At 38.2% G+C, this 24,239-nt stretch overlaps 1 protein-coding gene across 3 annotated transcripts in view; it reads left to right on the top strand.

Annotated features, from left to right (window-relative positions):
• AP3B1 (adaptor related protein complex 3 subunit beta 1) overlaps nt 1–21,362 on the top strand; it is a 145,456-nt gene extending 124,094 nt beyond the window's left edge. For all 3 annotated transcript variants that reach the window (XM_081929344.1, XM_081929343.1, XM_081929345.1), the window contains exons 25-27: nt 2,031–2,128; nt 9,251–9,389; nt 20,620–21,362. In XM_081929344.1, coding sequence (XP_081785470.1) covers nt 2,031–2,128; nt 9,251–9,389; nt 20,620–20,773 — 391 coding nt within the window. In that variant the 3' untranslated portion in view covers nt 20,774–21,362. The remainder of the gene's footprint in view (nt 1–2,030; nt 2,129–9,250; nt 9,390–20,619) is intronic.
• Nucleotides 21,363–24,239: the final 2,877 nt, after the last annotated feature.

The raw sequence follows: 24,239 nt of genomic DNA, 5'->3' as shown, positions 1-24,239 counted from the left end.
TTCCCTCCTGGTTCTGAGCCAGGCGGCCCTGGTCCAAGGAGGTGCTTCCATGTGGCTCTAAAGCTTCTGCCTGGCTCACATCTCTTCTACTGCTGTGGTCCTGAGGAAAGGTGGGTGGGTGGGTCCAAGAGCTAGCCAGGAACTCTGGCAGCTGGAGTGTGAGACTTCAGTCCTGGGGCACAGATATCTTTATGGTCACTGAGAGTGTGGAGAGCCAGTGGAGGGTCCTGCTCCCCTTGCTCCTCTGAGGAGACCTCAGGTTCAAGTTTGGGGCAGGGCTGAATCTTGACACTCCTACAGAGGGTTCTGAGATACTTTCATTGCCTAGCGCTCTAGCCCTGTGACATCCAAGAATGAAGTGCAAGTTCTCAATAATAACCTCTTCATTCCAAATCCATTCTAGCAGCCATTGCATTGTGCTGCCCTTCGATGCCAGTTTCCTGTATTCTCCGCATGATTGTCAAAGATGACAATCCACACCAGTTCCCCTGCAAAAATAATGTTTACTTTTTTCTCTTACACTTTCTAAGAGAACATAGTTTACCCATATAAACTAAGCTTACTGATTCTATTAAAATCATTTTATATATTATTTGTTTTAAACATGTTAAGCCCGCAGAATAACAAAAGTGTGTGTGGTGTTGGCTGTATTGTTATGAAAAGGTTCACCCCCATAAACCATTTCTGATTATAATTATTTCCCTTACATTGTTCCAAAAGGAGTACTTTGTCTTACATCAAATGTAATTGATCCTGAAGCAATGTAATCACAATTACTCACTTTCTTAATTAGCCTGCCCAAAATCAGAAAATGGAAACCGATCGGCACTGTTTAAATCAATAGCTTTGTAGTAAGGCTTGTGTGGGAAGGCAGATAGTGGTAATGGGTAGATCAATTGGTTTAGATGCCAATCATTGACTGTGATTTGCATAGCAAAATTTGCTATTCTTGTAATGTACTGGAGCAAGTGATTCAGTAAAAGCAAATTATATAAAGGAAAGGTAAAAATTGGTAATAAAACATTTAGGAGTTTTAAAATAGTTCCTTATATAAATGATGCAAAACTCTAATAAAGAATTAAAAGCTCCTGGAAGAACTCCTTGGTAAGCACTATTTTTATTAAGCAAAGCTTTCCAAGAAATACATCTAATTAAAGATAGTAAAGAGAGAATCCTTAACTTGAAGATTGGACCTAACACTTATTTAGCACGCTTAGAAAGATGTTCACCGTACACATGACCAATACCACCCCTTTATTTTCTTGAAGTTTTCCATGCTTTATTTTAGATCTACAAAACCACTGCATATTGCTCTGTATGGAGGTGGTAACAATATGATTTTTGGCCTTCAAAAAGAACACGCAATCCTACCTTTTTTGGCATAGAAACAGATTGATGCTTGGTGTGGTAAAAGTGGCAGTGAAAATGTGCAGGGACCCAAGCGGAGGGTGGGGTGGGTAGGAAGGGTTCCTTCATCTCCATCCTGCTCTCTGGCAGCTTAAAGTGGTTGTGCACAGTTACCAAGCAACTAGCGCTGGTGGTAGCAACCGTGTTATGAGAGCTTTGTTACATGCACACTTTACCTCAGGGCCTGGAGGGCGCCGGTGAAGGGCCTGCCTGGCCACTTCTAAACTTCAGGCCTTACCCCATGTCTCATAGAGGTCTGGAAGGCGGAGGAAAGCACTCCAGCACCAGTGCTTTTTTCTAGAAAAAAGGTGCTGGTACTGCGTACTACTAGAAAAAAGGCACTGGTTCTGGGGCACAGTAATTTGGGGATATAGAAGTTTTACCACTTTATCATAGTTGGAACACAGATGTAGCCATTCTGTGTGCTGTGGAATGACGTAATCAGAGGTGAAAACAATGAACATCCTAGGTATGGATTCTGCTGAATATTTAAAATTTTGGTAGCTGGTTTTTTGGCACGGGTGAAGACTGGTCATTATATAAATTGTTCCTTATTTCTTTACTGATAAGACAAGTGTTTTATCTTACTAAACCATTCATTTACCTTTCTCTTTTTTTCACAGTACAAAAGATGATCAGTTCAGTATTACTATTCAACCCCCTGTCGGAGAACTACTTTTACCAGTTACTATGTCAGAAAAAGACTTTAAGAGAGAACGAGGTAGGGGGGGAAATTAAAATAAGATGGATGTTCTGGACCTTTTTGCAAATGCAGTAAAATCATATTGTTCTAAATGAGAACATATTTTTCTGGTCTAACCCTAAGATTTCCATTGACTGCCCTCCTAAGTAATACTCATTTCATATTGCACTGGTACTAAGAAACTGATTGAAACTTTTTTTAAAAAAAAAGTCATGATTAGGCCATAACCACTGTGTGAGTTTGTGTGTATTTTTCTTATCTAGGCGATTCTTTTGAGTATACATGTACTGTTTTAATGGCTATTGTACTATATACAGTGGTACCTCAGGTTAAGTACTTAACTCATTCCGGAAGTCCGTTCTTAACCTGAAACTGTTCTTAACCTGAAGCACCACTTTAGCTAATGGGGCCTCCTGCTGCCGCAGCTCCACTGAAGCATGATTTCTGTTCTCATCCTGAAGCAAAGTTCTTAACCTGAAGCACTATTTCTGGGTTAGCGGAGTCTGTAACCTGAAGTGTATGTAACCTGAAGCGTATGTAACCTGAGGTACCACTGTACAGTCATACCTCATATTACGTCCGCTTCGTGTTACGTTCTTTCAGGTTACATCCCGCGGTGACCCGGAAGTACCGGAAAGGGTTACTTCCGGGTTTCGCCGCTCGCTCATGCGCAGAAGCGGCGAGTTGCAACCCGCACGTGCGCAGACGCACTGCTGCAGGTTGCGTTCTTTTCATGTTGCGAACGGGCCTCCAGAATGGATCCCGTTCGCAACCAGAGGTGGGACTGTAGTGTCTTTTTTTTAAATTCAGGACGCCTTGTTGTGTGAAGCAATAAATATATCTATTTAACCAAACTATGGCTGCCTATGCGCTTGGACATTTCATATTAGTCCTAGTGATTGGAATACTGGTGTAACCTACTCAGAAAAACAATTCCAACACATTTTAATAGTTTTCTTTATATTTCCAGTCCTCTTTCTAAAGCTTTTGCTTGTATATAGCTAGTATACTTTGTCCCTACTCCATTAAAATTCATTAGTGTGACCTACTTCTTACAGCATTATTTAGCCTTAATCTCTTCAGTTTCAAAAGAAGCATGGCTTAGCTACTTAGTTGGCACCCACATTTTTTGTCGCACTTTTAAAAATATAGAATGGAGCAATTCTGTGTTCACCCGGAGTATGGCTGAGCTGCATAGGATGCAGCAGAAAGTCTTACCCACTGACAGAAGTCTCCATAGTTCAAAGCCAAAAATCTCTGTGCCCTCCTTGATAATGGTGGGCAGTGAGGGCCAAAATGAGTTGTATATGAGAAGCCAAGAAATGTGCATATCCTAACCTACGCCCCCCCCCCCCCCGCACATCCACAGAGGCCACAAAGCTGCACTAGCTCTGTTGTTGGCGCTGTTACGTGGCTCTGTTTGTTAGGTGTTCCCCCACCCACTCCCTGGCCACAGCTAGCCAGCAGGGCTTTGGATTTTCCTGTTGCTCCATCATAGACTCTGTACTTACACACAAACGCATAACAGAGTTCTGCCTGTCTCATAACTCGCAGGCTTTTTTGTGTGGCATCACATCAAATATATATGAAGGACTTTCCTGTACTACAAATTCTTTTTGCAAAAGGTTTTATTTGGTATTGTGTTTAAAGACGCCAAACAGTTTATTTATAAGCTCACCTGGACAGTCTCTGAACTGTTTGGGGTGGGTGGGATACCTTTAGATTCCATTGTGTATTCTCATATTGGAATTTGCATTAATCAGTCCTTTCATACTATTCTAGAAAGTTTAAAAAATCCTTGTGTATTTATTACAGCCGCCCAAAACACGTGAATATGATATATATTTAATATAAATGTTTAATAAGCAGTTTTGTGGGTCTTCTTCTCTGTGTCTTTCATCTAGAAATAATGATAGCCTTCACAACTATTTGATTTCCTTTTTTCTGTGTAGTTGTGTACTATGATAAAAAAATAAGGTCAGTTATTTTCTCCCTTAACTAGTTCCTAACTATTTGCTGTTCTTACTCTTTGCTGGCTAAAGCCTACTTTGCACGTGCTCAGCAAACCAAGGTGAGTGAGTGACTTGAGGCTTCGTCATATTTTGTGATTTACTTTTCTCCCCTTCTCTTAAACTGTCATCTAGGAGTGCAATTTTAAGTAAAGCTGGATATTGCACTCTGTCTCTCCCTTTCTCATTCTTGTTGTATGCTTGCTTGCTTGTATTTTGATTGAGTTTTGTATGCTTAGCTGTGACTGAGAGCTCCCCCCTCCTGACTGGCCATTCAGAACCATGAGTGCATAGAAGAAGTGCACTTTGAGAATAGCTGTGGTCCTCTGTGGAGTTGTTGCCAAAATTCCTTTTTCTTCTGCCATTTTACTTCTGTGGTTGTTGATTATTTGTCTGAATAAATCTGGCAGCTGTTTGCTATGTTTAATAGAGCAGAAAGGCTACTCTGAATAAAGCTATTTGAAAATTTGTTTATATGAAGTATTTGTAAATCCATGAAGGTCTCTTGGCATTTCAGTATTGCTCTTTCTGTCTTCCTGAATTCATTCTTTGATGCAGGACTGATGCTGGCAAATTTACCGTAGGTTTAAAAGGCTTTTTCTTTAGTATCATCTTAGTTAAATGTTTTAGCCGTTTTAGAAAATTCATGATAATAGAAGTCTCAATTCTCAGCTTTATGTATTTTCTAAACAAGATTAAATAACAGTTTACAGAGTATTTTGAGGGGGGAATTTAACAGTTGCTAAATATTCACTTAATATTTAAGCCAACTGAATTTCCTCTTAATTTTCACTAGTAAAGTCAAGCATAAAATTCAGGTCAGCTTGGAAAGTTACCAAGAGCAATTGTCCCATGTCAGTCAAACTTGCAGTATAAACCTAACCAGGTCTACTTAGAAGTAAGTCCTGTTGAATTCATTGTAGCCTTAATCTCCTTCAATAGTACTATTATTGTCCAGAGTTTTCTTTCCTTTGTGAAATGCCGCAAACCTTCACATCTAGAAATATTTTTTAAAAAGGGGGGAGGGGAAATGAGGATTTTTAAAAGTAGAAATAGAATCACTTTTTAAATATTAGGAACTAAATATTAGAAACTAAAAGCATGTATTGATTTCTGAAAATCAACGATAAAAGGTATAGAATTTTTACAGTACCAAGAAAAATATATATTTCCATTATGATGTTTGCTGTTGCATTCTTCTAATAGAGCTGGGCAAAGGCAGCAGGGGAACAAACTGCTGCATATTCATACTTGTTAAAGTTTTCTAAGCAGTGGTAAAAGATGGAAAGCTGCATTTATGTGCATGCTGTGCATGATATGCTAAGCCTTGCCATTCCGTTTCAGTAGGATCTCAATTCTGAACTGGAAAAACCACTTTTGGTGTAATTCATTCCCAAACCACCTAGCATAGTTCAGAACAGCAACTGGGGTTATTTGATTTTTCTGTTTCTGTGTACCAAATTGATATTTTCGCACACATTTCCCTTATTTCCCCCCTAGGTTTAAATATCGAGCAATACATATCGATAACATTTGTTAACAGTAATGCTGCTTACTATTTTGTTTTTCTTTAAAGTAATGGCAGAACATTAACTGAGAGGAGTGGATGAACCCATTGTAGCAGAAACCAACTTCTATACATTCCCAAAATCCGTTGCAGAGATTCTCCAAAGCAGAGTTTGGGGGCATATAGGTGGCTGCAGGAAGAAGGAGGGGAAAGGGAAGTGTCATTGGGAAGAAAGGAAAGGAGATTGCTAACCGCTTTGAGACTCCTTAAGGGGAGTGAATGGCAGGATATCAAGTCCAAGTCCAAACTCTTCTTCATTGCAAAAGTGGAAATCTGCTCCACTCACAGCATTAGACTTCACCTAATATTTCTGAAAGATAAACATTTCATAAAAGTACTATAGTAATTTAAAATGTCAAGCTCATTCTGCTTTAGTTCAGCTTTTGGATATTAATAGGTTTCTGAAATCTTAAGTTTCCAATAATTTCCTCTTCTAGATTTTCCCCCAAAGACTACAATTTTAGTAAAGTTAAACTGGCAACTTTAAGTATACCCAATAGAGTTTAATTCGGAAAAGCCATGTCTTTTAAAAAATAAAAAAAAATCTCTCAAATTGTTTACTTGATTTTATCAAGATTTATGTTTGCAACATTTTCTGTCCTCCCAACAAGCAAGGTGCTAATTCTTTAAATGGTCAGACATTCACAATTTTCTGGCCCTTAACTACCACAAGCAATCATATTTGATGCCCCTTAATTAGAGCACCTTTTTTTTCTTTTCAGGTTCTTTTCCACCTCAGCAATCGAGACAATACATTTGCTTACCATGCTAAGTGTTCTTTTGCATGTAAATTAATCTTGATTCAGTTTACACTGTCATGCTGAGTGGTACAAATTGCCTATAACAATAAAACAGCATGAGTTAAAAATAAAAGGGGGGGTGGTAAGGCAGATTGAATGTGTGCTTTACTTGATAGGATGTTACTTTGCTTTATGCCAATACATTAGTCAACGATAATGAATCTTCTGTTCTGAAAAGCATGGTTTAGTTGATTTTTTTAATTTTACTTCAATGGAGCAGTACCTTGTCTTTATAGAACAAGTTAGACAAACCATTAATGACAAGAGTGTTAAGGTTAAATATGAAGCAATGCATTCACTTCTCTGAGTGCTATCCATCTTTCCATTTACAGGAGCTTGACAAAAGTACTGGCTTTGTACAACATTTCCTTTAATTACATGCTGCGGGAAACAGGCTTTTAACATAAACATAGTTGCATTCATTTATTCAGCATTTGCTCTTCAATAGAGCTTAATGGAGAAGGTTTAAATCCTTAATGAGTACACACATCTCTCAGCAGTGTTATGTCAGTCCTGTGCTTTGCTTAAAAGCAGCCTCAAGACTGCTTATGTACTTTTTTCAATGCATTTTCCTAATGTAAAATTTAGACCATCTGCAGTACCATGTACTGTTCCCGGCTAAAGTTGATACATTATTTTTTTAAAAAAGCTACGTAATATTCATGGTTAAGTGAAATGTAGTTTAAAATAAACCTTGAGTAGGCTGTTTTCTTCATTTACTTTAGAATTACAAAAACCGGTTCAGCACCATAGCAGTCTTACAAAGAAGCATGTTCCATTTCTAGTGCAAAAATATTACTTGTTTATTACCTATCTGACAGGGCACATCTTCCTGACCTTTGGGGTAATGCTTACTCTGATCCTTCCAGGGCACATATGTGTCAGCTCCTTGCCTGTCTTGCCCTCTAGCTTACTTGGCAGGAGCTTCTGTAAGGCAGTGTCTTACTACAACCAGTGGTATAGCGTGGGCAGAAAAACAATAAAAAAATAGTGTGTCCTGCCCCTCACACAGAAAATCTCCCAGCATTTGCATGGGTAGACTGAGAAGCAGATTTAGGCAATGGCCAGTTGCTTGTGAGTTGAACATTGGGCTTCCTTTGAAGATGGTTCAGAAACCACCTAATGCAGAACCTAGCAACCATACTATTGAGCAGAATTAGGCACTGTGCTCTGGTCCATGGGGTCACGAATAGTCGGATACGACAAACGACTAAACAACAACAAGGCACTGTGTTCATGTAACACTAGTTCCTTGCTGACTACACTGTCAGCGATTCATTTCTGAGCCCAGTTCAATGTTCTAGTTTGCTTGTAGAGCCAGGAACCAATTCATTAAGCCCTTATTGGTAAATTTACCTGGAAGCACCGATATCTTTTATCTCAAGTATCTCCTTGAAGATAAGAAAAATGATATAAACCTGACCATGGGAAATTTTCTCTTGGAGCTAGTAAGAATTAGAAATCAACATGTCTTTGATAAAACACAATGCCTGCCTAGTATTTTAATATTCTGTTGGAAGCCGCCCAGAGTAGCTGGGGAAACCCAGACAGATGGGCGGGGTATAAATAATAAATTTGTTGTTGTTGTTGTTGTTATGTCTTTTTTGTATTTTTAATGCACTTTGTTTTCAAAATGGTTTTTGTGGGTCTTTGGACCATAATAAAGAATGTGAGTGAGTATAAAGCTTTATAGCTCAGAACCTTGACTGCATGGCCATCTTTTAGTGTTTATCCTTGTTTTAAGTGGAGGTCATTATCTTTGTTTTTAAGTAAACTTGTGAATAGGCGCTTCTAGTGTATTTGTATCATGACTCCTGTTGGTGTGCGAAGTGATGAATTAGTCTCATATGCTAGACTAGCCAAAGGCAAGAAGAAATTGCACGCAAATGAATGATTGGGTGGTGAAGGATAGAATGGGTGTACCCAGCAAAGAATTCAAGTAAGCTGCTAGAGGTGGGAAACTCACTCTAGTATGTCCAGTGTAGAAGTGCAGCTCTCTAGCTTTTTTCCACCAACCCATAGCAAGCTACTACATTTAGCTCAATCAGTAGAGCATGGGACTCTTAATCTCAGGGTCATGGGTTCGAGCCCCATGTTGTAGTAGTAGTAATAATAATAATAATAATAACAATAATAATTATACCCCGCCCATCTGGCTGAGTTTCCCCAGTCACTCTGGGCGGCTCCGAACAAAATAATCTGAAGGGCTGCCTTCAGATGTCTTCTAAAAGTCAGATAGTTGTTTATTTCTTTGGGGGAAAGATTCCTGCATTGCAGGGAGTTGGATGATACAACCTTTGTGGTCCCTTCCAACTCTACAATTTGATGGTTGTATTTTTTGCAGGCTAGTAACTGTTGCAATCTTATTTACAGTAATATTGAACTTATGGGTGTTGTTTATAAGCATGCTGTTTTCTCTTTTGAGATCTCTATATATTAGTGATTGTATGTGAATATGTAGTGTATATGCACACCCACCCACCCACACAAAATCATTCAGTTATACTGCATAAGCATTTAGTTTTTGGAATTATATGAAAATGTCTTACTACATCTTCTTGAATATGCAGTTTAAAAATTATAGTTAGTTGACTAGGTATTTATCATCTGTTCCCATAAGGCACTCAGAAATCCTTATTAAGACAAACCTTAAACATTTAGCACCAGGTATATGTATTATTGGGCTAATATGTCAGTGTTGCTTTAAATTTTATTTATGATATTAACCACACAAATCCATGGTTTTTATGTTTTACTGTTTCAGGAAGGTTGACTGGTATGAATGAAACATCCACTACAGTCACTGTTGCACCACAAAATTCCACTCGTTTTGTAATATTGCAGAAGGTGGTAAGCGTAGCAAACCTTGGTGTGGTTCCTTCTGGTGAAGATAACATTCACAGGTAATCAAAATGTGGAGGTTTCTTGTAAGACTTGAATAATGTAATTCCAGTTTGCCTTCTTGTATATAAATGGATTGACATTTGGGGAATAGCCAGGGAAAACAAATTTACATCCAAAGTCAGGTTTCAAAGCAGAAGCTTTGTCTATAGCGCACATGAGTGACTGCTAGGAGCATGGATTGGTTTATTTCAATTTCTTAATCACAGGAACTTTGCTACATATTCCACTTAACTCCAGCAGTCTACCTATAAATATTGTTCCATTTGTCTGTGTCTACATGGCTTTCCCACCTTCTCCTAAATTACTTTTGTCTGTGCAAGTGGGAGATGTACTGTTTGAAAAATCTGAGGAGATGGAAGCTAAGAGGGTAGATTTGGTACCTCTGTGACCATCCACTTCAAGAAATACCCTCAAATACCTGTGCTTAAGAGTTACAGGAAGGCTGACCAGTTTTGAGTCAAGTATATCAATTCCATTTTTCTTCTCAGAGTGATCTGTGTCATTCTTCCCTTAGCAATAACAATTATTCCAGTGCTACTGAATGATTATGTTGCCTAGCAGCGAACAGGGCCTTTGCATGTGGTGAGGAAAGAGGCATGTGAGAAGGGTTTTCTGATGTGGAAGTCGCAGGGAGAAAAAAGCCAATTCTTACTCTACCTACCTCTACATCTTTGAACTTCCTGGTGGCACTTCTGCATATGCAAAGAGGTACATGGTAAGAAATTAGTACTGGTGAATGTGCAGAGCAGAATAAGGATGAAATATAGAACAAACAACTGTGGTCCTAACTAGAGACCATGATTGGCATGAAAACTAAAAGCCAGCAATTAAAGTATACAAAGGAAAAAACAAGCACAAGAATTGTTTGGATGTATAACTGGGTGACAATGGAAAGAAAGAATGCTACTTTCTAAGGGCTTTCCCAGTTAATCTTAAGGGGATGACAGGCCCAAAGACTCTTCTAATTATGCAGCATTGCTGTGTACTGTACTGCCTCAGCAACCACAACTATGGTGGTGGTAGTAGTAATTTTTTTAAAAAATATATTAATTTTCTAGGCAAAGGCCATCCAACACAGCTTACAGCAATATAAAAAGAAACAAGAAGAAAACAGATTCACAAGGCTAACTACCTCCAGCAACATAGTGTCCAACAAGCAGGACAAAACAAGACTTAGGCAAGGCAAATCAAAACAAATGAGTCTTTAAGCCTTTTTTTAAAAAAGAACCTGGAATGTAGCCCTCTTACTACAGTGCTACTGGGAAGGTGTTCTAAAGGTGTGGAGCCACCACAGAAAAGGCCCACTCTGTCTTGTGGTCTTCCATATGCACAAATTAGAAAACAAATTGTGTACCTGTAACTGGTTCTATAAGTGGTCATATGTACAATTAGACAGTCTACCCTCAGGAAAGTGTGCTGGCTCCTGCCATTGATTTTTGCAGAACCATGGAGTTTCCCTGAACGAGTTCCCAAATAATGTGCAGTGCAGGCACAAATCCTCAATATGATGGACTGCACAGACGACCATGTAAAGAACTACAGTTATAGCAACCTGTTTTTTTCTCATCAAACAACATTAAAGTGAGCCTTGAGCTTTGTTGCAGTTTTATAAATTCAGCTTTGTCCCCCGCGGGGATCATGTATGAGTGCAAGACTAGTAGAATTCATAGTTTAAGTATTCTCAGGCATTTGATGCTTGTGTGGCATGAATTCTACCTCCTAGCAGTAGCTTCTTTTGAAGCTAATGTTCCACTTCTTAAGTACAGTCCTCAGAACCCTTGACAATATTTATTAACATACAATAGACCCACTAAGAACTACACACTTACAATGAAAACAATGACAAAAGTGGTCAGCTCTGCAGAAGCAGGAGCTAGCATCCAAAATTTTTTCCCAAGCAAGTTGGTGTTAAAAGTGATAGAGCTTACAGATTGCATAGTTCTTTTTCCACAAGCAGGACAGTTATGTTTAGTTGTCATATAATGGAATGTATAATAAAGTACTCAATTTTATTCTTCTACTTCCTGCCAACGAAATACTGCAGTGGTACTAAGTCCTCTTGTCTGTAGATATTCTATATTCAAGACTTCAATCACCTAATAACTGTAGAAACAAATTCCTTATCTGGTCTGCCATATGATGATGTGTCAGAGGCGAAAGGTGGGCAGAAGCTGCCATGTCCTTCCTCCAACTCTTGACTGGGCATATTGGGGCAGGTTTGCCTCTCGGTGTCTCCAGCCCTGAGGGAGAAAGTGATTCTCATCTCTCCAGGAACTTCAGTCAGATGGGAAGAGGAAAGGAAGGGAAAGTAAGACTTTCCTCAGGCCCTCTCTGATTCTGTGTCAGGCTCCAGCACGTTTCCCAGCTTCAAGGACTAGTTCTCAGAGAGAATGAGAAAGGAAGAAGCATTTGCCAAGCAGGCTTCTTCCTGCTCTCCTCTGCAGGGTGTCCTGAGTGTCACCCCTGAAGCTTAGACATCAAGGCCCTTCTGATGTGGGAAGAAGTACCACTGCAGAAAAGGTCCCTCCTGCTTGCAACTTCTTTGCATAAGGAAACCCTATGGGATGCTTTGGAGGAGCTGGAAGAGAAGGCAGCAGCTCGACTAAGTCAAAAGGAAGAGCACTCCTTCTTGCAGCGAGACCTGGCTGGGGTATATGCCTTCCCAGACAGGGCCGTAGCTCTGCAGACCATCTGCTTGTACCCTTTAGCCAGGTGCATGACAGCAGCAGCATAGTGAGTGCCAGCCTGGCTCCTGTGTGGTCCTGCTGTGGCTCTCTTTCCCAAGCTGCCCACCATCACCTGCTACTCTGTGCGCAGGAGCTGCAGGGTTTCGTCCAGGTGGCATAAACATCAGACTGCATCTTGAAAACAGGGAAACCACAGCAGGAGGAGAAGGGGATTTGGAGTGGCAGTACCCCAACCACACTGCAGGTGCAAAAATAAAAATAAAAATGCCAGGTCACCCACACAGCACTTGGAGATTGCCAACAATCCTCAGCTCTAGCGGACTGCAAATTGTAGGTTATTCTGACAAGAAGGAAAAGACTCAATCCTTTACATGGAAGACGCTTATGGAGGCCTGGGACATATGGCCTGTTGCATTCCCAAATGCCAGCTCTATAATGAAGAAACATACCAGAACTGCTTTGTTTCCTTGCCACAAAACAAATACATCTATGAATCACCTATTTTGCCACCAAGAAGAAGAGTGAGAAGTTTAAGGACATGTCAGCAGGATCGCTGCTCAATGGGGGGACAGACTTATCTTGGACTCCCTTGATTGGGAATGGACCTCCTGGTTATCAAGGATGACGTGGACAGGTTCCTCATCAAAGCGCCTGAGTGGGCTACCTAGAGTCAACATCCACCTTGCCACCAGTGATAGGCCGAAGACCATAACTGTCCTCACCACGGCCCACTACCCAAGGACTCAGCCGATGTAGCATCTGGCTGAGCTACAGGCATTATGTAATAACAATAATGTATATTTTAATGAACTGAATAGAGTGAAAGATTATAAGTCAGGGTGTGGAAAGCGTCTGTATGAACTTAACAGTGCTTAGCATATTTTTTTAGTTGCTATTTTGTTAATGTTTTTAATACAGTTTTATAGGTCATAAACGCCATATTGATTTGTTAACCATATAATATGACTTTTGGTGTAATGGTGATGTTTAGCTTATTGTTTAGGAGTGGCTTTGTTAATAGTGTTTTTATATATTGTTTTACTTATGATTTGTTATTTTTTTAATATGACTGATGCTGTACTTGTGATGTTCTTTTATGTTATTGTTATTTATTGTTTGTAATCCGCAGTTCATTTGAATGAAAATCAATCATAGAATCAATCAATCAACCAACCAATGATCCCATGAATACCAAGGCCATTGCTGGAGAGTCAAATTTCTATCAACATCTGACAGATCTGTGGTGCTACTCCTGCTCCAGTATGTGATTGTGGGAGTAATGCTACAGAAGCAGCAGGGTACAGAGAGGAAAACCCGTCCAGGGTTGGCACATAAAATTATAGAGCAATAGGGACACAAAGGCTATAAATAACCACCCCTGTTGCAAAATAGCACCCCCCCCCATGTAAATCAGCTCACATAGTTTAGATCACAGGAAAGCGGTAGTTGGGGTTTTGCATACCAAAAAGCAAGTGACTCAAGTTACATGCTGCATGAAATGCAAACAAACCCCCAGTGCTACCAGCTAATATTACTGGGTGGTTGTGGATATTTTTTGCCCCAAGTTGTAATTTTAGCTATTAGTTCAGATCTGAGCAAAACCTGTACTGATACTCTAGGGGGGAAATCCGTAAGATATGGGAAACCTGACTGCTGGGGTACTAGAATTAAAATGAGAAGACTGTTCTTAAATGTGTCCAATGCTATTTTATACTCCAACTGAGTTATTGGTCTTCAATGAACGGTTGTTGGAACAATTCCATAATATTAATAATGTTTATAATTTAAAAACACCTAGTTTTCCAACCTAGAATGTGTTAATGGTCCATTTGTAGCCATTAGCTCTTATACTGACTTGTTTTAAACTCAGGTAGGTAGCCATGTTGGTCTGATGAAGTCAAAATATTTTAAAAAGTAGTCCAGTAGCACCTTAGAGACCAACTAAGTTTGTTTTAAACTGTAACTGTTTCCACTCCTGGTTTTTTAACTGTTGAGTTGATCAAACCAAAATACATCCATAAAGCAGTGAGACCTTTCCCATTATGGCACTCAGCTTTCAAATTACCTAAACATGGTATTAATTATTCTTATAATTGACTACTGAAGTTAGCAATGACCTTCAAACAGTTTCCCCCAGATAGTTAATGACCATCCAGTTTTAAACCCATGGCCTATCACTCCTCCAGTAATTAATAAAGCACCAGGCCATTTTTTGCACTACTCCTTAAGGAAATGTCCTGTACATTTTCCCAACTTAGGTAGAAAACCAAAAGAATAAAAACAGGGAAGCATCTGATTTGTTTTAATGGAGATGTTGGTAATCATGGCCAATGTTGTGATAAAGTATTTCTCCCTACCTCTATTTTTTAATGCAGTGGGAGGAATATATGCCCATAAGTATCATGATCATTATGCCTCTTTATTATGCTTCTATCTAGAAGTCTTTTTGCTAAATATCAAATTGTTGTATTTGCAGAGCACTACTTACTTAAGGGTCTTTTAAACTCCAACATCAATTAAATACAAATAGAGATAGATAGATAGATAGATAGATAGATAGATAGATAGATAGATAGATAGATAGATAGATAGATAGAAAGCTTGCTGGCTAACTCTTTGGGTGTTTTAAGTGAATCAAAATAGGTTGTACTACCATCCTGTTTGCCGTCCACTAGAGGACAGCACTGCTTCTGTATCTGAAATTATAAAGTACAAAATAAGTTGATCACTTTCTTTCTAGCAATGTAAAAAAGCTTTTTGTGGTTTAATTCTTTAAACATAATGCATTTCATGTTTGCAAACCGGTGTTATGTTTAAGTTTAAACTACTATGAATTATTTGAAAAACTATTTCCCCCCTAAAACACCATATTCAGTTTTGCAAATTGAGTTTTATAGCTACTTCTGCTAGATGGAAAGTAAACAATTCTAATTTCTTTTTAATTTATTTTCCTTTTAAAGCTATATATACTAAAAATTAGAGAAGCCAAAACTTTTTAATAGGAAGAATTCATCACAATAGCATAAATGATGTATTAAAAGGCAAAATGAATCGTTTTGGGTTTTTTAAAATACAAACTGAATTGTATTTTCAATGTACTTAGGTACTATTATAATAAAATAATAGAAATATGGCTGCCAGACTGGAGGTGTGTGTTTGCTCAGATTATACATGTAGCTCTTACTCATCTTGGGGTCACTCTCCCTATCAATAGAAGGAGCCACTCTGTATATAGAGATTTAGATGTATCCACATAATTTCCTGTTATTGATGAGGGAGCTCAGAATAACCCGTCTTGGGATAACTATATTTTTAGGCTAAAACAGAACTGTGTGATTTGTTGTCAGACATAATATTCCCCAACCTAAATTTGTCAAGGTGACATGGAAGTGGGATGTTTGGAGATTAAAGGAGGGAATCTATTGGTGAAAGAAGAGTTGAACTGCAAATACCCCTGCAGTCGATGTACATTTATATTACAGTGGTACCTCGGGTTAAGAACTTAATTCGTTCTGGAGATCCGTTCTTAACCTGAAAATTTTGTTAACCTGAGGTACCACTTTAGCTAATGGGGCCTCCCACTGCCGCCGCGCCGCAAGAGCATGATTTCTGTTCTCATCCTGAAGCAAAGTTCTTAACCCGAGGTACTATTTCTGGGTTAGCGGAGTCTGTAGCCTGAAGTGTCTGTAACCTGAAGCGTCTGTAACCCGAGGTATCACTGTACAAGAGAGACGTGGGACTAGAAACCATGTGTCACTATTAATATATACAGTAGTTGCCTCCTAACAGTAACTTTGTTAATGCCCCATAAATTTTTATGTCATAGATGACACGTAATTGGATCACTTTGAGGATCACATTGAGTGGTGCTCAGTTCTACTCCTACTCAGAATAGATCCACTGAAGTTAATGGACACAGCTGTTTTACTCTGAGTAAGACTTGGTTTGCATGATATCCTTTGAAGGGTTTGTGGCAGCTATAGGGTTATCAATTATTTATATCTCTCTGCCCTAATACCATACAGCATTACATGTTCTAACCTTTCATTCTGGTATTTGGGATTAGAAGACTAATTTACAGGAAATTTCTTAAATACATTCATTGTGCAAATTCATTACATTTGTCAACTTTGGGCTAATTATTTTTATACAGATAGGGCTGGGCATTGCATCTTGTGATCGTCTTTCTTACTAATAGGATTCTGTCTGCTTCAGCAGGCAGTAATTGAAGGCTTCATGTACAAGGTAGGGGGAGAAAAGTTTTAGCATGAATGGGCCATTGTAACAGCTTCTGGTGACTAGCAAATCTGAACAGAGGAGGAAAATGAACTAAGAAGATTTACAGAATATTCTAAAAAAGAGAGAGAAAGTGTGCAGTATTAGTAGAAATAAGTGTTAAGTCCCCCCCCCCAATTTTTAAATTTTTTTTTAATTAGTACTGGGCTTTTATTACATGTTCTAGAAATCTGAAACTTTGTAAGCCTTATCTGCACTGTAAAGTCATGGAAAGCACTAAGAATAGTTGCAATGGCTTAATTTTTTCGGGGTGGGGGGTTGTTGTGATCAATAGCTTAATAGACCAGCGTAGCAAACATGGTGCTTTCCAGATGTTGTTAGATTACAACTCACATAAGCTCAAGCAACAACTGGCAAGCCAGCTTATTGGCTTCTCCTGTACTAGACACTGCTTTGTGACATGAACTGGGGTGGGGAGGATGACTATATATGCTTATGGATAATATTTTTTATTCTTTATCTGAAATCTATAAAACAATTCTATTTCAGACTTTATGTCAAAATGTTATTGCAGTTAAAATACAATCAAATTATCATCTTTCTTAGAGTAGAACAAAAACCCAGTATATAGATCTGTAGAGAAAAATAACATAACTGTACAGCTGCATATGACAAAGGAGGAAAGCATAGATAAAAGAATCTGCTTTCTATGTTCCATACTGATTTTGTATAATCATTCAGAAGAGAGAATGAATGCTTTTACAGTTGCATGGTTTTATAACATCATTCATATTATGCTTGCATGCATTGTCATACTAGGGAATAAACAACTTGCATTTTACTCAAAAACAAGGACAGCTGTGCCAGCCCACAAGAAAAAACAAACAAACTACATTTGAGCAGTACCGTTAGTTGATCCTCACCTGGTTTAGCCAGCCAGATGAATCCATTTCCCAGAGTGTGGCTGCTGTCACATGCTGACAGCTTCTTGGAGCCACAGGTGAATGCTGAGTGCAGGGTGAAGACCAAAGGTGGACAAACTACTGCGGAAGGAGCAGGACATATCCCCCCCCCAGAAATACTACCCCTCCTAACACCTCATACACTATAGGTAAGACCAAGCACAGTTAGCCTAGTTGCGACATAACACTGCACTGTGATTAGCTGAAAACAGAAGTGAAAGTTTCCAATCTTCTCCTTATGGCTACACTTAGGGTAAGGGTAGGGGAAGGCTTGTTCACATAGTCCTAGACCATATTTCAGCTTTGTCCAAATGAAGCTACCATGTGCCTTAGCGAGGAAATTATTTAACTATATTTTCATGTTTGTTAAGTCTCCTAATTAGACCACTGTGAAGCCATTGTATTCTTAAAGCAATTACATTCTGTGTTTTGTGTCTGTTCTGCACTATTTTCCATTGTAGGAACTCCATGTACTCTGAGGGGAAATGAAGCAGTAGGTGCTGATGTGTTGAGAGATAATATTTATGTGTTTATGACCAGACACTTCTGTACAAAAGATTCACTTTTGTTGATGAGAGAACATTGCTTTTATTGTCATAGTATATGTATTATCTCAGTTGTGATTCAGCTGCTTCATTATATTAAATCTTTCATGAGTTAATATAAACTTTCATGATTTACTGACATTTGAACTTGTCACAGAAACAGGCTCAACATTCAAAGATACCTATTGTCTCCAAGAAACATATTTTTATTAAGAGACAAAGTAAAATCCACCTCAAACTACATGTGATTCCAGCAGTTTCTTTAGACTTGAGTCTCTCCTAATCACATATAAAGTGGTGAATGAAGCCTTGAATATTATTGCAAAACTGGAGGAGAAGGGTTGGAGCAGGGGTGGTGAACCTTCCTTCCTAGTTTACCTTCTGGCAGTTCATCCTTCCTGTCTCATTTCCCCTCATCCAAGCTATAATACCTGAAGACTCTACTTGGTTGGATGAAAAGTGCCTGAGGGGGAGAGGCTCTGAATAGTAAATGAACAGGTATTGAGAGGGTTCAGCTCCCCTTATTACACCTGTTAAAACCTGGACTCTTGCACCACTGCAATTCCATTTTTGTATGTGATCAAACCAGGCCAGGAATTAAATCTGTTTCCTATTGCCTAGCATAGATTCAGCCATCGTCCACCATGCCACATAAGACCACGTGTGTCCTTGAGTACAGTCTTCTGTACTTGCCATCTGTCTACTGTGCAAGTTGCTTAGATATTAGTGAAGAGGTGTTTACTTTCCACTGTCCATAATCATTTGCAGCCAAACTTGCCTTCCATTTTAAATAGATTTTTTTAAACAGTTAAGTGTCATGTGAGATTCTACTAGTCATCTGATATCAGTAAGTGCTCCCAACATTAGTTCCCCTTAGACACAAAAGCTACATTAATCCATGCTACACTGGAAGTTAGAACTTTAGTTTAAGATAGCCTTCACTGACCCATTAGTTGACAACAGTATCTTCTTTTTAAAAAGGCATTCTGAAGTATTCATTTCAAATAAATTTTCCTTATCTAATTGCTTTAAACGACACACAAAGGCACCCAGCCAGAACTGACCCTCATTGTGCCTTTGGGCTATGTTTGCTTTTATAATAACATTGACTTTATATCACTTGCAGTTTAGGCTAGAACAGGAGTAAAATGAGCCTTGGGGCTAGGAAGCCCCAGCTCTGGAGCTTTAATTGTGTGAATTCAGGCATAATCTGTTTCTCTGTAGTCCCAAGACACAAGTGTTAAATAAATAAAGAGACTAATAAGACTATTGTTTACATAATTATCACCCTTTCCAAATTGATGGGAGAAACATAGATTTTAACATCATGGTAAAGATACTAAATGGGACTGCTGGTATTTCTTTGAAATCTTTTCATTGGATAGGGATTTATTTTCTTATTGGATATAAAGAGTGGAAATTGTGTATCTAATCTGAATAAAAGAAATATATTGACCTGTGAGAAGAGTGACATTTAAGGATGACTTATGTTTCCTAAATTAGTGTAATGTGTTACAAGATTTTGAGGTTGATATGCTTAATTTTTTAAAAAAGAAATTACTTTTCATTTAAAGAGAATCTGCTTCCTGCTGAAGAGGCTAATATTTTAATTAAGTCTAGAGAGAAGCTTTTTGAGTATCTGCTGATAAACTCCCTCTTTTATGTTGATGGTAATTAAACAGATCCCTAAGGAGCCCAGGAGGCGCTGTGCAAGGCCCATGCTAATTGTCAGACATGAGACACTGACCAGTTGGTTTGCTCTTGAATAGCTGATGGCGTGCTGTCAGCAGTTTTATTTTTATGTATTGTGAGCCGTTGTCAGGGCTAACTGGGTCCTATTGTGGCTGAAGATGTTGCGCAAATTGAGGCAGATGGCTCTGATTCAGACACGTGTCATTCAGAAAGGGGAGAGGGAATTGGCCCTGCAAAGTGGGGTCACAGAGGGTCACAGACCTGCTCTACACTTGTTAGTGTTTTCAAAAGCCCATGTGCAGCAACTTTGTTGTTCTCTGGGTGGTTCTTCTTCTTCTTCTTTGAAAAGGGGGGGGGGGTAGTATGCTTTGTGGAACATGGAAGGATGGGCTGTTGCCTTCCCTTCCCTTTCTGTCTCTAGGGTCTCGCTGTGCATGCAGAATGAATTAACAGGATTGACAGAAGTTCATTGTGCCTAAAATGGCTTTTCAGTCAATTGCAGTGCTTAAGATACTAGTTTGCTTTTAATTCCATGTAATGAGTAGGTTCTTCATGTTTTGGAATTTAGTATTCGAAGATTAGATCTCAAGTTTGCTTTCATTATATAAAGTTCTTAGAAGTGTATTAATTATCAGAGAAATAAAAATGGAAAGATTGGTTACTTTGGAAGTCCTGTCCCCACGTGTGAGGTTATGTGCTGAGAGAAAGACTTTTCCTATTGAGCTATGTGTTGTTAACTTTGGTAACTGTGGTTAGCTGTCTAATTTTAAATGTATTTTAATAGGATTACTGTATTTTGAATAATTCAACACTTGTGTTGCCTAATAATCTGTTTGCTCTCAGCTAAAGTTCAGGTTGTTGGTATATAAAAATTAGGGATTGTGTAAATTTGACTGCCTTCTAAAGCCTGCTTTAAGCTGTCTTAATTTTCTTCTATTTCCATTATGAAGTTGTATTTGTATTGTGCCTATGGTATGTTCATGACTTGGGGATTTTGTTACAAAAATTTCTGGTGATATATAACTTCATTGAATTAGGAAATCGTCACTTGTGGGGTTTTTTTGTTTTGTACAAAAGGTAATCACAGATTTTGTTTCCATCCTCTAGATTTGCAGCTAAAACGGTGCATAGTGGGTCACTGCTGCTAGTCACAGTGGAGATGGAAGAAGGGTCTACAGCACAGCTCATCATAAACACCGAGAAAACAGTGATTGGCTCTATTCTGCTGCGGGAGCTGAAGCCTGTCCTGTCCCAGGGGTAACCTGCTTACATCTGGACTTCAGAATCTGGCACACAACAAAAGTGCCTGGCATCCACTACTGCTGCCTTTCATTTATAATAATAGCCTTTCCATCTGGCAGTGGGGGAAGAATACACTCTTGACATTCTTGTCTCCTGTTTTAGAATGCTATAGTGTGCATCTATCACACACAAGCAAGTACTTCGCATCTTTCCCCCTTGCTTTCTAACCAAAGAAACATGTACTTTACTGTCAGCTAAATTCATAAATGTTATTTACAAGGTGTTTTTCCTAGCCTCATACTCTTTCTGCTTTCCTCATTTTCATGTTTTGTTTTCTCTCATGAAAACAATAAAAGACTGAGGAATAAGGTACTTGAAAAAAATCAGCTTAATCAGAACACTAAAATAAAATTCAAGGAAATCAATATGGAAAACACCTTCACAGTGTTGATTGTACTGGAGTGTTTGAGAGAGATAAAATTTTGCAGTTTTTATATCCCAGAGACTATTTGCTTCTGTACTTGAGCATATATTTGTATCTAATCGTTCCTCACGGCTGCCATAATTTTCTAAAAATTGAGATTCTAATAAAGTCATGTTATGATAAATTTGTTTTCTTCTGAGAGCTATTAAAAACAAAATTTCTATTACAACTTGATTATTACTTGAGAAGCTCAGTGTTGAAATTCTCCTTTTTAGAAAGCCTCAAAAATTGCAATGAGTTTCATTAGTCAACTTATTACAGACTTAATTCTAGATTTACATCGTAGGTGATGGGTTTGGGAAATGTATCTATTCTGTCCAGTGTAACATGTAAAAAGTGATCACACCACCTTTCTTCTGCATTATCATTTGGTTAAAGAATTTAGCTTTATGCAGCAGCTTCTCTATACTAGAGAAGAAATAAGGATTCTGTGGCACTTTAGGGACAGACTGGTCTACTGTAGTCAATTTATTGTATCTTCCATGGTCAATAGCCTACTCATCCAATACATAAAGTAGACTAGAGAGGTTTGTGCTCATGTGAGTTTAAAAACTGCTTAGAGAGAGAATTTGTTTTGTATCTAAAGGTCACAGAGCTCACTCTGATCGCTGGAACACTAACAACACATACACTGTATAGTCAGAGGAGACCATGTAAGGTTTATTAAGAGAAAGTCACTAATATTCAAATACACAAATAATATTAAATTATTTAAAAATCCCAGTTATGCAGTTCCTGTTCCAACAAACTATCCATGGTTTGGAACTGCTTTCTATATCTTGCCTTTTTAAAAGGTCTCCATTTTACTACTCTGGAACTACCCCATTTGGCCAATGTAAGTTGTTCAAAGTCAGTTGATAAATGAAGTTATATGACAATCATGAGAATGTATCCTTGATACCATGTCTGATTTTATTGGGTTTTGTAATGGTTTTGCTAAAGCACATAAATCTATATGGTATAATTCTGTTGAATGGTCCACTAGTGAGTAACTGTTTCAGTGTCTCATTTAAGGCCAGATTTAGACAACATTTTTTCATATTGACTGCAGATTATTTAAGATGCAATTTGTATATAAGCATAGAAGTAAACATAGTGGTGAAGTGGGCATGGTACTGCATTCAACCAATTTTTATAAATACAGACATTGGCTCCATACAGGTTACGTGGCAAAGTAGTCACTCGGTTATAGCACAGAACAAAGAATTACTGTAACTTCTACCCTGCGGACAGTACCCACTCAAAATATTCTGAAAATCCAACCTCAGTGCCAACCAACTATCTGGAGATCACTAAGCTTCCCTAAAAGAGGAGGTAGAATACTGCAAGTATTCATTTATATATTTTATGTTGGGTTTAAAAAATGCAAAAAGAGGAGGAGGAGGCGAGAGAAGTTCGAAGAAAATGAAAAGATGCCTAGAGAAAATATAAACATTTTGACCCAATTGGAATTACAAATATCTGGATGGAAAAGAGTCAGAGAGACTATGATAGTGCTATCTCTTCTTGAGTTTAGAAAGTTTAGTTAGAAAGCCATTGGGATCACTCATGATGGTTTAGGAAGACCCACATCAAATTGAAAAATGTGGTTGCTTAGCAATGCCCATTCATTCAATGGTCCTAGAGAGCTTCATTTATTTGCCAAGAGTTTTGACCTAACAGGTAAAATATGAAAAGTTTTTTACTCCATCTCTGGAAATTCCTAGCTATTATGCAAGCCCAAGTTACCACAATATAGAAAAGTCCTGTAAGTAAGTTTCAATTTTTATTCTGTGATAGAGATTCACAGTGATGCCTCAAAGTTTTGGTTTTGCTGAAGCTCACTTTTATTACTCGCCTAAATGTTTTTCAGTTTTCAAATACAAGGAAGATTGTACTCATTGCTACATAAATCACTAACTTTTTTAAGAGGTAGAAAATATTAGCAAAGGAATAATACGAATGTGGTTGAATGAGTAAAATTAATACATTTTAGATACCCTTTTCTACTCTTTTCCTTTAATGAGAGAGTATCTTTAAAAGTTCATTATCATATGCAGCTGAAAGAGGTGTGTGCTGTGAGTAGTTTGCTGACCTGATTGCAATCCAATGTAAATTCAAAATACAATAATAATTTCTGTGAAGCACACATATTTCACTCAAAAGTACTGTATGCATTCAAATAGAACACCCTGAGGTAGCATAAAATAGTTGCATCTATTATGAATCCTAATTTTTGGGAGAACTAAATTTGAATTCCCAAATCTACCTGCCACAGTTAAATGGGAGAAAGACTCAGATTAATCAATTTGGATAATGTGTTTTAATTAGGGCAAATGTTTCCTGTTTTAAAAAAGTGAATGTAAATGTTGATATTTTAAAACATGCTTGGCTACACTTTAATTCTTTATTGTGGTTAGTTTATTGGATAAGCAGCACATTTAAAAACACTATTTTAAATTTCACAGTACTGTTTCATAAGCAAAACAAGATTGGTCCCTGCCCACAGACAACTTAAAATCAGGAGTTGCAGAAACTGACTGCAACTTTTTAGACCCTTAGGACTAAAAAGTCTGCAAGCTATATGAATCTCACCTGATCCCAAACAAAACTATCTGTGTTCCAGCAGAAGGAGTTGGTACAGCATTTGGAAATATGATTGGCCAAGCTAATAAAAATATTAGGGCCAAGAGACTTTTGGAATTCTATATGGTGCTGCTGTTTTAGAGTTTGAAATTGAGTGATAGAAGACAGGACAGGAACAACTGCAGTAATGAGTCAGTATAGCCAGGTTCTTGACTAAGAGTAAGATAATGTAAAAAGCATGTGGTGATTACTTGTAGATCTTGGGACTATATGCCCCAGTTGCCCAGGAGCACAAATTCTGGGCACAAGGAAATGTGTGGCTACCCCAGGCTATAACTTCCCCTAACGCTTGCTATCTGGCCTGCCACTTTCAATCACAGGGTGAAACATTTTCTATACAACTTTAACATGCTTTCCTTGAGGTATTTCAAGCTAA

The sequence above is a fragment of the Podarcis melisellensis genome (assembly GCF_964234715.1).
Source record: "Podarcis melisellensis genome assembly, chromosome: 11".
Taxonomy (NCBI): domain Eukaryota; kingdom Metazoa; phylum Chordata; class Lepidosauria; order Squamata; family Lacertidae; genus Podarcis; species Podarcis melisellensis.
The sequence above is the reverse complement of the archived record's forward strand: the minus strand, read 5'-3'. Positions and strand labels throughout refer to the sequence as shown.